The sequence below is a fragment of the Candoia aspera genome, chromosome 4 (assembly GCF_035149785.1).
Source record: "Candoia aspera isolate rCanAsp1 chromosome 4, rCanAsp1.hap2, whole genome shotgun sequence".
Lineage (NCBI taxonomy): Eukaryota > Metazoa > Chordata > Lepidosauria > Squamata > Boidae > Candoia > Candoia aspera.
The window spans coordinates 41,813,006-41,827,934 of NC_086156.1; the positions used below are offsets into that span (position 1 = coordinate 41,813,006).

Here is a 14,929-nt window from a genome sequence, read left to right on the forward strand (position 1 = left end):
TCCCAGTGTTGGGGAACAATGTGATTTATAGTTTGGTTTGCAGCTTATGGAAAAGAAGGACTTTAGTTTGAGAAGATTGTGTTTATATGTCCCTTGAGAAGATTGTGTTTATATGTCCCTTCAGTAAGAATGTAAAAATATTAAAACTACATTCACATATAATATAATCACAACCAAAATTAACCTCACACTTACTCAAAATAGTTAAGTGACATGTGAATCATTTGTCAGTCAATCAGAAATGTACAGCCAAACCACTTCTTTTTAAAACAATTATCACAAATTGCAGAATGTTTGTACTTTAAAATTAGAATTATGTTGGAATTTATTTGTTTTCTCTGAAAAAAAAAGTTATCTCAGAGGAAAATGTGTTTGATTCCTCTTCAAGTTCATTCCTTGGAAATGAATGGAAATGAATAAGGTTGACATCTCCTCCTTGAAGAGAAAGAGTTAATGAAAACATTTAATGAACTGAATCTGTCCTGTGATACAGCTCCTATAAATATTTTTTAAAGAAGTCACCTCATCTGGAAAAGCACTGGAATTAGAAGCTGCACAATAATTATTACTACACAGTGCCATGATGCCTCCACAGTAATAATTTGTAAATAATAAAAATAAGTTCTGTGTGGTCACATGTGCTTCTTGTGCACTCTGAGTGAACTCTACAAAATGCTTATGTTGCAGGGATCTGTTTGCTGGCAGTCCCTGGTGATAGCTGGTTTTTAGTTTTTTCTGTTTCAGAGAAACTAATGAAAGAAGTAGATACTAATAAAAAAGACAGAAAAACTGTGTAAAGTGCAGAATGAATGGCCTGGCAGCACAATCCAGTGAAGGTCTGCTTAGAAGTAAGGCCCCACAGTTTTTAATGGCCTTTACTCCTTAAATTGCCATTAATTTGCCAATTAGTGAATTGCCCCATTCACAATGCTGATGTTAACTTATAACCAATACACTTGTTTGGTCTTAGAACCACAGCATCAGATGCAGTTCTCTGTTCTAAATGTCCTCAGATGTTGAGATATGGGAGGGGACCTTCTCTGCTAAAGAGAGGTTACCTTTATATATATTTTATTATGATTTTAATGTGAGCAACTATCGGTTTGGGGGGTTTATTAGTTCTCTTAGAATTATTCAGTATATTAGATTTTAAGATGTGCTTATCTTTATGATTTTTTCCTGTGATACTTACGTTAGCATCTAGTTTCAGTCAATTCTGTTTTGAATCTATTTTTATGTATCATTTGTTTCTATCTTTTTATTCAGTTGGAATGAATTTTATGTGTGTTTTATGGTAATTCAGCCTGATAGCTATTAAAGGAAGGCAGGATTCCCTGAATGTGTTGTTCTCCAACCCTAAAGGAAGCCTCCTTTTACAGGGCCAGATGCAATGTTTAAAATAAAAATAAATGACATAAATGGGTTTGGAATTGCAGCTTCCCATTTTCCCTGCTAGGATAGTGTATGCTGATTGGGAATTCTGGAAAGCACATTTGGAGAGCGTCAGAGTGGTAACTCCTACAAATAAAGAACTACCTTTTGCATATCCCATAATGGAGTTGATTAAATAGTACTGAGATGCACACTAAGATAACAGAAGACACACAAGCACTGAAAAAGATTTCAGATGTTTGGAATAATAAGCTACAGTATTAGTTAAAGAAGATTGACACTGCACCCCCCACTCCCTTCCCTTCAGAAAGTGACTGCTGTTTTAGAGAACTGAGAACTGGCAGACCTATTTTGGAAGAAATCCTGGCATTGTTTTGACTAGTTCCATTTTGAAATGCTTCAGAATTCTTCATACCAGTTAATTGAAACTGATGAGATAAAAGTGCAGGATTAAACTCTTTAGTTAATATTTTTGAGTAAAGAGATCAAATGTCAGTCGCTAGACAAACAACTGAATGAAGTTATGCATCTCAGTGAAAAGATAAATCCATAAACAGTTCTGATTTACTGATTTGTAGATTTCATCCTCAGGAACTTCAAAATCTTATCAGAAACATAAGAAACTACATATAAATTGCCAATAATTAAATCTTGGAAAAGTTACTTAAATTAATCCAGGGGAGTCAGCATAGTGTAGAGATAAAAGTATGAGAATAGGAACATGGAGATTAAGTTTCCCATCCAACTTGGTTGCTGAGTGAATTTAGGACCCTATTTATAAAGTTTTAAAAATCTGAATACTCTTAAGCTGAAAATATAACCAACATTCCCTATGGCGTTCTGGTACAAGACATGAATTAAAATTTGTTGGCAGGCAAGTGCTGCTTTAGTAAGCTCTATTCTATATGTATCTTTTAATGTGAAACATGATGACAAGTATGGATTGGATTTTTATGATTCTTTAGATAATGCAACTCAGATTTAATCTATATTGCCATAGAAATAGGTTGCGAATCAGACTTTGGGGTTTAAGAAAAGCCAGCAGTACTATGCTTCATCATGCCATCGTTGTTTAAAAAATGCTGAATTCCAAATTTGTGGTACATAATTCAGAAATATATTCACAACTTTTAAAACATATTGATCTTCATAATACCACATTAATAAACGTATGGCTGTTAAACCAAAATTGGATAATATTGGGACAGAACCATATCATATGAATTGATTTTATATGTTGTTTATGTGTTGCTTGATCTCTCATCCACTTTCAATAAGCCATCAGACTTCAGAGAGGTACTCTCATTAGTTCTGGACAGGTTTGTGCTCCCCTGCTCATAACTGGGTCATAACCTGGGCATTCTCCTGGACTGTATCAGTGACTAAGAGGCTCTCATGTAGCTCCACCTTGCATACCAGTTATTATGCTTCCTAGAGTGGGAAACTTTACTCATAGTCACTCATGTCTTAGTCATCTCTCTGTTGAAGTATTGTTGTTGTTTATTCGTTTAGTCGCTTCGGACTCTTCGTGACTTCATGGACCAGCCCACGCCAGAGCTTCCTGTCGGTCGTCAACACCCCCAGCTCCCCCAGGGACGAGTCCGTCACCTCTAGAATATCATCCATCCACCTTGCCCTTGGTCGGCCCCTCTTCCTTTTGCCTTCCACTCTCCCTAGCACCAGCATCTTCTCCAGGGTGTCCTGTCTTCTCATTATGTGGCCAAAGTATTTCAGTTGAATATCATTCCCTCAAGTGAGCAGTCTGCTTTATTTCCTGGAGGATGGACTGGTTTGACCTTCTTGCAGTCCAAGGCACTCTCAGAATTTTCCTCCAACACCACAGTTCAAAAGCATCGATCTTCCTTCTCTCAGCCTTCCTTATGGTCCAGCTCTCGCAGCCATATGTTACTACGGGGAACACCATTGCTTTAACTATGCGGACCTTTGTTGTCAGTGTGATGTCTCTGCTCTTAACTATTTTATCGAGATTTGTCATTGGTTGCAGTATTACAATGTCGTAATATTGTGCAGCATTCAGAAGCTATAGCTGGTCCAGAATGCAGCAACTCTAGTAGTTATAGACATGCCTCAGTACATCCATGTAACACCTATACTTTGAGAGTTGCACTAGTTACCAGTTGCTTTCTGGATACAATTAAGTACCTTCATGGTTCAGAGTCCAGACATTCTGCAGGGTTGCCTTTCCAACAGACACTAACATCTGTCTGCCTGATAGGATTAATTGAGTACACTTGCTCTTCTCTCAGGGACTGCTATCTGCAGATGCCTTGGAGGCATGCCTTTTCAGTTGTAGTCCCACTTCTCTAATATAGCTTGTCCATGGACAACAGAATGGTCCTTCCCTCCACACTCTTAGGAAGTTTTGATATAGTAAATATATAATTATCAAGAAGCCATAATAGATTAATTAATTTATTTAAACAATTTATAAGGCCACCCATCTTCCAAAAGTGACTCTAAGTCGGGTACAGGTGTTAAAAACAATAGTCTAACAAAAACAGCCAAAGCCATAAACACAATCCAACTCATAAATAATAACATTAACAAGCAGATTTACCTAGCCACAAAGCCCAAATGACTGGGGTTGGGTTAGTATTATCATATAGTAAGAGTTTGGGTTTCACTCCAGCTACTTTTATACCCAAAATGTCCTTCAGCTATCTAATAAGTTGTCTGTCTGTCTGTCTGTCTGTCTGTCTGTCTGTCTGTCTGTCTGTCTGTCTGTCTGTCTATCTATCTATCTATCTATCTATCTATCTATCTATCTATGTATTTGATTAATACCTTATCTTTTATTCAGGAGCTCAGGGAGGGATACATATGCTTCCTCTTCCTGTTTTCCCCACATCAACCTTGCAAGAAAGTTTATAAGATATCTTGAGACATAAGTAGTTCATTCTATTTGCGATAACCCTAGTGGAGGAGGTAGAATACCACTTACTGATCCAATTAGTAAAAAAATGTAGGGAATCCATATTTATAACAAAACTTATTTCAGATATTTCCACTGTACCATATCAAAGGCCTTTTTGCATCTAACAATGCCACCGCTGCTGATTCCACTTTTTCTGAATGTACATCCAGTATATCACTTAGTAATCTAACATTAATCAGATGTGTTTGCATCAACATTGAACAAAGTAATTGATCAATAGTGTCCACAGTCAGCAGGAACTTTGCCAGACTTCAAAATTACACTTACGTAGGAAAAAATTGTTTAAAATCATTATTGATTTCCTATAATATTGGGGTAAAGGACAATGTACTTCTTTTAACTCAATGGGATAAGTGTTGACTGAAAAGTTTTTCTTTTTATATATTTACTGGCATCTACTATTCCTTGAAGAGATAAACATGCAGTTAAATAGACACCTTGATTATGTGTAATTTTAGGAAGAAATAGATTATATTAAAATTACCAAGGGATAATTTATTCAGGCATCCATAATGTCTCAGGATGATCCAGAGAGCCTCCCTGTTTACAGTGTCAAATGCCTTTTTCAGGTCAATGTAGACAGAGTAAAGAGGCTTGTTCTGCTCAATGCAGTTCTCCTGCACTTGCCTCACTACAAATATCATGTCTGCTGTACTTCATTCAGGCTGAAAGCCACACTGCACCTATGGGAGGTTCCTCTCTGAGACAGTGACAACTCTGTTCAGGAGAATGTGTGCAAAGATCTTGCAAAATTGCTGGAAGGAGGAGACAAGATTTGGTCCCTAAACAAGCGTTAGATTAGAGACAAACTTTATTGAATGGCTTTGGCTGCTGAACTGTCTCTGGAGGAAGATCTGGAAAAATTATTACAGTAAAATCTTGTTTTAATGGGCCATTTGATGGCGGAAATATCCATTACTCCCAAATATCTGGCAATATGAGTAATTTGCTTTATGATCTCATTACACAAATAACATAAAATTAAGGAAAAAATAATTTAGCTCTCTTTACCAGACTGCTTTAGATGTGGCTGATTATACATTGTTTTGGGGTGATATCTAGAGTGAACATTTAGTCTATTGTATCCAAAAGCCCACTAAAATGGGGATCCATTAAACCAAGATTTCACAGTATCTTTTTTGCTTTCCATTCAAATTTCTTACTTGCTGTAACTAATGCAGATGTCAGAAATTTTGTAACAATGGCACAAGATTTTTGAACTGAATGAAACAGTAACTCAAACGATAAGCAGCTTAAATTTCAACTTACATTCCAGCTGTAGTTGTAAAATCCGATAAAGTTTTATTACAAAGCTTCCATTGATAGGTCTTACTTTGGAATGCTTAGACGTGTAAATTGTATTTGTGATGAAGTCCCTATAAGTGGTTACTTCATCCTGACAATTTTGTTTTCTTTAAAAACTTTTACTACATCAATTAAAAATTGTTTCTCAGAGTTTTCAAACAGACTATTTCTCATTTCATATTAATCACCAGTTTTTATTTTAAGCATCAAATTCTTGAGTTGGGTACTGAGGTTTTTGTTTAATTAAAATTGGTTTGAATTTCTGATTCACTAGGGTTATCTGCATAAATGATCTTTCTAAAAGTTCATATATCATGGGTGAAATCTTCTAAGGTAGTAAGCATTTTGGTTTAAATTACTTTTTCATTTGCATCTGGAGTAAAGTCATCAGAAACTATCAGCTGGTCTACTGCCATTTCAAAAATCTGTTCTCCCTGTTTTCTCTGCCTTCACTATTCCAGACCCATTGTAATTCATGTACGAGACACCGCAGGCCAATACTTTAGACAAAAGTGCTCAGTTTAACAGTTAAACAAGAATGCAGTCAAAAGGCAAGGATGTTACCAGTTTAGTTCAGGAGATATCTGAATCTCTAACTTCTGCACATCATTATGACAACTGGAAGCCTTTGTATATTTTTTAATGTTCTCATTCAGCTTGATGTAGGTGGGCCTAGCTCTTGATTTTTCCACCCAAAGAAGAAAACTTTGAAATTATCCTGAGTTGGGATGTTCTACTTCACTTACATTAATTACGACGTAGCCAAGGATTGTGCCTGATTTTTTTTCCTTGGGGAGTCACCTCTCCAGCATTTAAAGACTCCCTAGGTTCCCATGTTTCCACTCAATCCCAAAGGATGAGTAATTCCTCTCCTTTGGCCTTTTTCTCAAGTGAGGAAATGTACATTTCTGCCAGTGAAGCTTCAGGCTGCAAGAGAAATGTATACAGAAAACAGTCATCATTAGTATCTATATACCACCAACAGAAATTCTAAAGCATTTTTAAAACACCCTGAGAATGTGACAGAACTATGTAAGTTCAGGGGAAGAAAGAAACTTGGATGACACAGGTAGGTCACAGTTAGTGGGTGTTCGAATAATGTGAAATTTAATTTAGTGCAAATCTAAATTGATACCAGGTCATGTTTAAGGTGATCCAAAATTCAATTAATGCAAGGCTAGCACATGTGCAATTGAAACTAGCACATCCGTGGTTGTGGTTTTAAACACTACTAATCTTCACATGTGCAAACTGGAGAAAAGGGAGATTCTGTCAGAGGAAACAGTACAAGTTTAATGCTGTGACTTTGTTAAAAACACATTTAAGTTGTAAGTATATTCTTTTAATCTTTTACTGTTATATTTCATTAATAAACATGTAAAAATTTGTGTTTAAAAAATGTCATTGCCCATTTCCATCAAGCTAGAACCAATTACCCTATTTGCCCTGGAAATATCGCTTTGAATAATGTGAATTCGAATAATGCAATCATTTCATGGGATTCATTGACTGCATTAATTGAGACCTACCTGTATTGGTGTACTGAGACAGTTAATTTGCATGATTACTGAAGTTCCCTAGTAAGTTTAGTTGAAACACCCAACCCCACTACCCAATGATCAATTAGCTTTTCTGACACCAATTAGCATAGCATGTTCTAATGAAGATTTGGCAACTTTTCATGATTTTGCCCATTTTTTAAATGTTTTAATTATTTTTATATTTTAACTCACTTGTGAGAGCATACTGCTTCTAGCTCTTTTAAGAGAAGGGATGGTATATCAATACAATTGCAGTGGGGAGTAGCTGGCCCTTTAAGGAACAAGCCAGTCTTATGTAACCAGAGGGAGAGAGCCAATAGAGGAAAAGAAGGGGGTTCTGTCAGGTTTTGGGTGGGAAGAGTTTTGGGGCCTTTTGTGAGGGAGTTGGCTGAAATCCTGGATGAGGGGTTACCTCAGGCAAGGTTGAAAGTTATTTAGCTATAGTTAGCATTGTGTTAGGGTTGTGGGGGGTTGTATGTTATCTTTTTTAACCGAGTGTTGTGTTGTAGAACCATATCCTCTTCTGGCACCTTTAGTAAAGTTTATTTTTGTTTAAATTCTGGAGTTGACTGGTGGCTTTCTAGCACCAGACACAGTTTGGCTGAGCTAGTGACGGAATTTTTTTTTTGTTTGGTTTCTCTTTCTGTATTTAGCCAGACCTGGGGTGTGGCTAAATCCAATCCTGGTTCCCCAGAGCGCTGGCATGGAAAGGAGAAATTGGTTTATAACAAAGGGGCAGTGGCAGAAAAGGGACCATAGTATGTACGAAGTTGATCAGATTTTTTTAAAAAAATGGGGATTCCCCTCCCCACTTGTTCATGACATTTTGGGGGATCCTTATGTACCTCTGCATTAATGGATGGAATTTGTCATTTTTTCTGTGGTATACAGGTTGTAAATAGCGTAGCTATTCAACACATGTCACACCACTGCTTCAGGGGCTGCATTGATTGCCAGTGTGTTTCTGGGTGCAATTCAAGGTGCTTGTTGTCACCTTTAAAGCCCTTCATGGCTTGGAACCAGGTTACCTGAGGAACCGTCTTTTCCCAGTTGTCTCTACCCATCCAATCCAGTCTGGCAAGGATGGGCATGCTCCCAGTCCCGTCAGCCAAGGAATGTCGGCTGGTGGGGACCAGGAGACGTGCCTTTTCTGCCATATTGCCTGCCCTCTGGAGCATCCTCCCCCCTGAGATTAGGATGGTTCTGGTCCTACTGGCTTTCCAGAAGGCCTTGAAGACATGGCTATGTGCCCAGGCCTGGAGTCCCAAGTGTGTGAATGGTCCCATTTCCTGGTTTTGCTGACACCAACGGATTTTAGTATCACTTGGCTGCTATTTATATTTAATTTATTTTGTACTGTTTTAATTTTTGACTGTTTTTATGACTGTTAGCTGCCCAGAGTCACTGGTTTGAGGTGGGTGGCTATATAAATTGAATGAATGAATGAATGAATAATGTAATTTTTAATTGAGGCATGTACATTTTTTTTAGACATAATGCTATTGCACACTTAATAGACCACAGGATAGTGTAAACATAACTTTTATATATACTGGGAAACAAAAAAAAATTGTGTGATTCCCTTTATTGTGCTTTTTGCTTTATTGCGGTAGTGTGGGACTGAACCTGCTATATCTCTGAGGTATGCCTGTAATCTAAACTTCTCTTCCTTTTACAGGAAGAATATTTTGAGAAGCAGTGTATACATTCCACATCTACATTTCTCTATGGCTCATTTATTGCATAAGTGATACTCTAAATTGAATCTGCCTGCTTCTCTTACGGCATTGCAAAATTAAAACCTACTTCTTTAGGACAGTGTTAATCCTTATATGCTCATTTAAAAAACTCTTCCGGACTGATTTAAGTACTGTTATTAGAAATAGGTTTTAATTTAACTGAAATGGGGTTCATTGAACCATTTTGACCCCTACTTTGTGCTGTATGGTGATGGGTTGAATGAGGTAATTGTACATTGGGTGACTTTGGGGCAGTCATTCTCTTTCACAGGACAGTTGTTATGGAGAAAAATAGAAGAAGGGAATGCTGTGTCTGCTGCCTTGAACTCTTCTTTAAAGACAGGATATAAATTTAACAAATAAATGAGATGGTGGGTGCTTTATTATAGGGGGAGTGTTGCCAGCAGTCTTTAATGAGGCTGAGGTGCACCCCGTTCTTAAGAAGCCTTCCTTGTATCCAGAAGTGCTAAAATAACTACCTTCTGGTCTCAGACTTTCCCTTTTTAGGGAAGATTGTTGAGGCAGTTGAAGAAGAGGGACCAACTATGAAGCACTCTAGATAAAACATATAGATAGCAATGGTCTCTCTAGTTCATGACCTTTGCTGGGACCTGGATGGTATTCTGCTGGATCATCTGTGGGGATTGGGAATAAGGGAAGTGTGTTACAGTGGTTCTTTTCCTTCCTCAATGGATGGTTCCAGTTGGTAGGCCCTGTGGTCACTGCCTTGTGGAATACCACAGGGATTGGCCCTCATCCTTCTACTTTTTATTATCCATATGAATTTATTATCCATATGAAGCTGTCTGAGGAGATCAATCAGTGGTTTGGAGATTGATATCATTAGTATGCTGATGATACCCAGAATAAATCTCTATACTGGATCATGCTGAAAATTGTGCTGAAGTCTTGATGCCTGGAGATTGTGTGGGTCTGGATGAAACAAAAATGACTGAAGCAAGATAGGGCAAGATAGCAAGATAGACTGAGCAAGATAGAGCTACTGTTTCTCCATTGGTCCAGTGTTGTTTTGATGGGGGGATGCTATCACTGAAGAATCAGATCTGTGACTTGAGGGTCCTTTCGTACACATGGCTCCTGCTTGAACCACAGGTGGAGGCCATGGTCTGGGGTCCTTCCCCATCTTCAGCTGGTGTGACAGTTGAGTCTGTACATAGGAAGGGAAGACCTTGCTGCAGTGGCTCATGTTTTTATCACTACTTATCTGGACTACTCTAATACACTCAAGGCTGCCTTTAAAAGCCATTTAGAAAGTGTAAACAATCACTAATAAGCTTCTGGGTGCCGTTTAAAATGCTGTTTTTATAAACCCCTCTATGGCTTGGCACCAGGTTATCTTCAAGACAGCATTCCCCAGGTAGAATTGGCCTGACCTACATAGTCTTTCTGGGAGAAACAGTTTGCGGTCCCCAAATTTTGGGAAGTGAAAGGGACTGAGGCCAAGAGGCACTGCTTCTCAGTGGCAGGACCAGGCTTTTGGAACAGCTTCCCAATTGAGATTAAATTGAGATTAAATTTGGCAAAGAGCTTAAAACAGAGTCCTTTCTTAGAGAGTTTTGGGACTGATGCAGTTTATTGTTATTTTATTGTTTTTTCCCCCTACTTTTATTTTTTAATTATTACCATTGAAGTTTTAATTGTCTATGTCTATATCTATGAACTACTGAGAGTCCTTAACTGGATTACACAAGATAGTAATGTACCATATATACTCATGGGTAAACTTTAGGTGCCAAAATACACCCTAAAAATTGGGTTTGGCTTTCTGCAAATGGGCTTATCTGCAAGAATATACGGTATGATATTACTTTTTAAAAGTACCCATATATCTCATATATATTTGCATATAAGCCCATCTGTAGATAAGCTGACCCACAAATTTTAACCAAAATACCATTAAAAATGGATGATCTGTGGATTGCCCATGGATAAGCCAACTGTGAAAATCGAAACACATACAAATTTCAAGGGTCGGCTTATCTGCGGGTAGTGCATTTTTCATGGTACTTTGGTTAGAAATTCAAGGGTCAGCTTATCCACAGATGGGCTTATACATGAGTATATAAGGTAATACATTTAATTAGTGGCAACCAGCTCAGCTTCAAGGGTAGCCCTATGTAGATTACATTGCATTAGTCGAGCTGTGAAGTGAAGAAGGTTTGAATATCTGGAGGCCTGCCCAATCAAGGAAAGAGTGTAACTGGTGCACCTGATAAAACTGTGCAAAGGCCCTCTTGGTCACAGCTGTTACCTGTTTTGTGAGCAGGAGGTCTGAGTCCAAGAGGGTCCCCAGGTTGCATACCATTTCTGAATAGGTGTAATGTATGTGCAAATGACCTTGGGAGGAAGAGCCACAGCCTAGACAATGGTCTGATAAAATTTGAGTCCAAAGGAGGAGGGGTCATGAAAGTGTTTCAGAAGGAATCCTCCCTAGTTTTTGGATCAGTAAAAGTGGGGGACAGGAGGGGTACGTTCAGGCTTGCAAGATTCTGTTAATATAACTTACAATAAAGATAGAGCTAGTACTCTTGGTTCTGCTTCTTGTCTGGATTACCTCACAAGGCTAACAACGTGAAAGTATATTCCAGGAGTAAAGATGGAAGACACCCAGACCTAGGCAGCCCAATAGCCACAGCCATTTGGTCTTGGTAGGATTGAGTTGGAGTCAATTTCTCCCCATTCACAGCCTGCAGACACAGGGCCAGGTCTTCAATAGCGTCACTTGACCGGCCTGAGTTTGAAACATGTATTTGGCCTCATCCAGCAGTTTCATGTAGATATTGAACAAGAAGGGAGAGACTGTCAAACTTTGTGGCACTCCCCAAAGGAGCGGCCTAGGGAGCAACCTCTTCCCCCATCATCAGCACTGACTAGAATGATCCTTGAAGGAAGAGAACCACTACAATATGGTGTCCCCAATTCCCAACCCCCAAAGTCAATCCAGAAGGATACAGTATTGAAAGCTGCTGGGTGATCAAGGAGCACAAGGATAGATGCACCACCCCTACCCTGGTTCTGCCATCAATCATCAACAAGCATGACCAAGGTTCCTTTATATTGAATCCTGGCCTGAAAACTGACTGAAACAGGTCTAGATAATCTGCTTCTTTCTGCAGCTGCAGTCTGACCACTTTCTCAACAACTTTCCCTAAAAAGGGAAGGTTGGAGACAGGAAAATAGTTGTCTAAAATAGTTGGATCCAAGGATGGTCTTTTGAGGATGGAGTGCACCAGAGCCTCTTTCAAGGCAGAAGGTACTCCCCACTCTCTCAAAGACACCAACACCACCTCCTGGATGCAACTACAGGCCTGGGTCCAACGAACAGGTGGGCAGACTAATACTGCAGAAAAACTGTCCCGTTCCTCAAGAATCATTACTTTAAAATCAGCCAGATCACACACCAGACTGCACCCTTGGCACCTTAGCTGGACTCTTCCAATTACAGTTCAGCTTGGTGCGGATCTGAGCCATTTTGTTGGCCAAATACCCCAAATATTCCCCACATGGCCCTGCAGATGGTCCTGTGGGCTGTCCCTATCTAGGAGGGGCTGGGTCACCCTGAAAAGGGCTGCTGGGCAGCTATCAGCAGATAGCTGAAATATCAATAACGAAATACAGATATTTCATCACCCTTATCGCCACAAGGTAATCCCTAATATGGGCTTACCCATGTTAGATCAGATTCACTCCAAGTCTTCCTCCAAGTCTCTTCTAAACAAACGAGCAAGCAAGCAAACAAACAAAAATTCTAAGAGATAATCTATTCAGTCTCTGTAATGTTGCCATTTTCTCTTGGTCATTTTTTCCCTTATACTAAATAATTACTTAAGTGCATGCCTCCTTTCTGTCTGTCTACCAAATGGTTTCTTTATGCCCCTCTTCTGCAGGGCCAGCTTTTAAGAGTCTTGGGAAAAGAGTTCTTTGATTTAAAAAAAGAAGAGTCCCCGATTAATCTTGTTACAATCAATGTAATCTGAAAATACCGCTTCAAACTCCAAAAGCTTTCAGCCTATTTGATTTCTTTGCTGATGATAAAAATTCTGACAGAATTAGCCACCCAAGAAAGGTAGCCTTGGGAAGTCAGGCCAGGAACACAAAGATGTAGCAAACTGGGCATTGCCATAGAGTTTGCATTCTTTGCTTTTAATGCCACACTTTTTGTCAACAGTGAAATCTGCTTCTGTGTCTTAAGCATGTTAGGTGACTGAATGAGATTGAAACAACAATAAAATATTATCTCTATCTCTATCTATCTCTATATAATATTCTTTTTCCCCTTTTGTTTTTTAGGTATGGAAAAATTGTATCTACAAAAGCAATCCTAGACAAAAACACAAATCAGTGCAAAGGTAAGTGCAAAAGTCCTCCTTGAAAATTCCACATCAGCTTGATTGACTGGTTTGTGTAGCAAAGGTTCTGGCTCTGACAGTGCAATCAACATAATGTACAGTATATTGAAAGCATGTTTAATAATGCCGGTGCTTGGAGTTGTACTTCCAGTAACATTGCTCATTAATTTTTTTCATTAACAAACAAAATGAAAATCACAAATCAGAACAACTATCAAATTGCTTTGGCAGCCAAGTAAATTACCTTCTAACCACACAGTGTCATCTGATTTGAACGATATGACTGGTGATACAAATTGATTTCCTACATATAAATATAAAACTCTTTGAGAGCAAAGCCTTGTTCCATGTTTTATGCCTGGATGTATTTTGCTCCATACTTTAGAGAAGAAAACTTTAAACCTGGGCCCGTGAGCTGCTCCAAAATTGTGACGTTCTGTAATGAAAACATATCATTATATCTCTTGTACTCTGTATTCATTATAAGACCTAGATTTTCAAATGTATTTTGTCTTCAGAATAATACTGCAGTTGCAGGCCATCAGTTGTGTTTATTTAGCTTCCTACAAACTCTTAAAATTGCCCATATGCAGAAGACTTCAGTAGCTTAATCAGTAGGTTGGTAGTAGCTTTCTATAAGGTCATCTCTGCTGGGTATTTATTTTGTGTAGCTGATGTCCAATATTAATCTTTCTGAAACAGACTTTCTTACCTGACCTCTTCCTCATGACGTTTACTCCACTCTCATCATCTCCAGATAGCTTGGCCATTTGCCATGTTGGCTAGAGATTATTGGAATTGTAATCCAGCATCTGGAAGATACCAAATTGGGAACATTCTTCCAAATAGATTGGAAAAGTGTGTTTTAAAGGAAGATGGGAATTCTACTCCAGCTCATTTTGTGGGCATCAGGTTGGGAAAAATTGTATTTATGATTATCATCAGACAAAAAATAGGTAACAGTGATAGACTTAATTAGTGGCAGAGCTCATATTTCAAGTAGGGTGGTAGGATCTGACAAAAAATATTCATATTATGCTCCTCATCACATCTTTTCTGAATGACATATTTATTCTGCCCTGACATATTTTGTTGCTGTGTTACTTGTTTTTTTTATGAAACAACCCTAGACTTACTGTGATTAGGAAAATGGTAGTGGAAAGAACTTGAGAAGGGCCGTAGTTTTAGGACAGAAGCCTAGAATGCCATGAAGTAATTATTCTTCAACCTATGGCATTACAAGAGAAAAAGTTTCCAGGCCTCCTGATGTCAGTAGTAGTTATAAGGCCAACAGATACTGGACTGAGACTGAGAAGTCATCTGCTAGGCTGCTGCTTATTTCAATCAGTTTTGGATTTGAATGTTATTGTATGGTATGATGGTGTTCCTAGGATGTTACAGGAAGCACAGTGGGCCTCAACTCAAAATGGGTCTGAATTTACTCTAGTTCTGATCTAAATCAGGTTTAAGCTTACTGTGGATCTGTTCTAAATCAAACCAACAAGAAAAGGCTAGCCCAGATTTTTTTTTTTAAATAAGAATTTTATTATGTTTGAAACAAAGATAAAAACTACAAAAAAGCAAAATAACTACAAAAAGCAAAAAAACCCTAAAAAGTATAAAACA

At 38.3% G+C, this 14,929-nt stretch overlaps 1 protein-coding gene across 2 annotated transcripts in view; it reads left to right on the forward strand.

Annotated features, from left to right (window-relative positions):
* Positions 1-14,929, forward strand: part of RBMS3 (RNA binding motif single stranded interacting protein 3) — a 612,128-nt gene that overhangs the window by 188,093 nt on the left and 409,106 nt on the right. For both annotated transcript variants that reach the window (XM_063303918.1, XM_063303920.1), the window contains exon 3: positions 13,245-13,303. In XM_063303918.1, the coding sequence (XP_063159988.1) occupies positions 13,245-13,303 (59 nt within the window). The remainder of the gene's footprint in view (positions 1-13,244; positions 13,304-14,929) is intronic.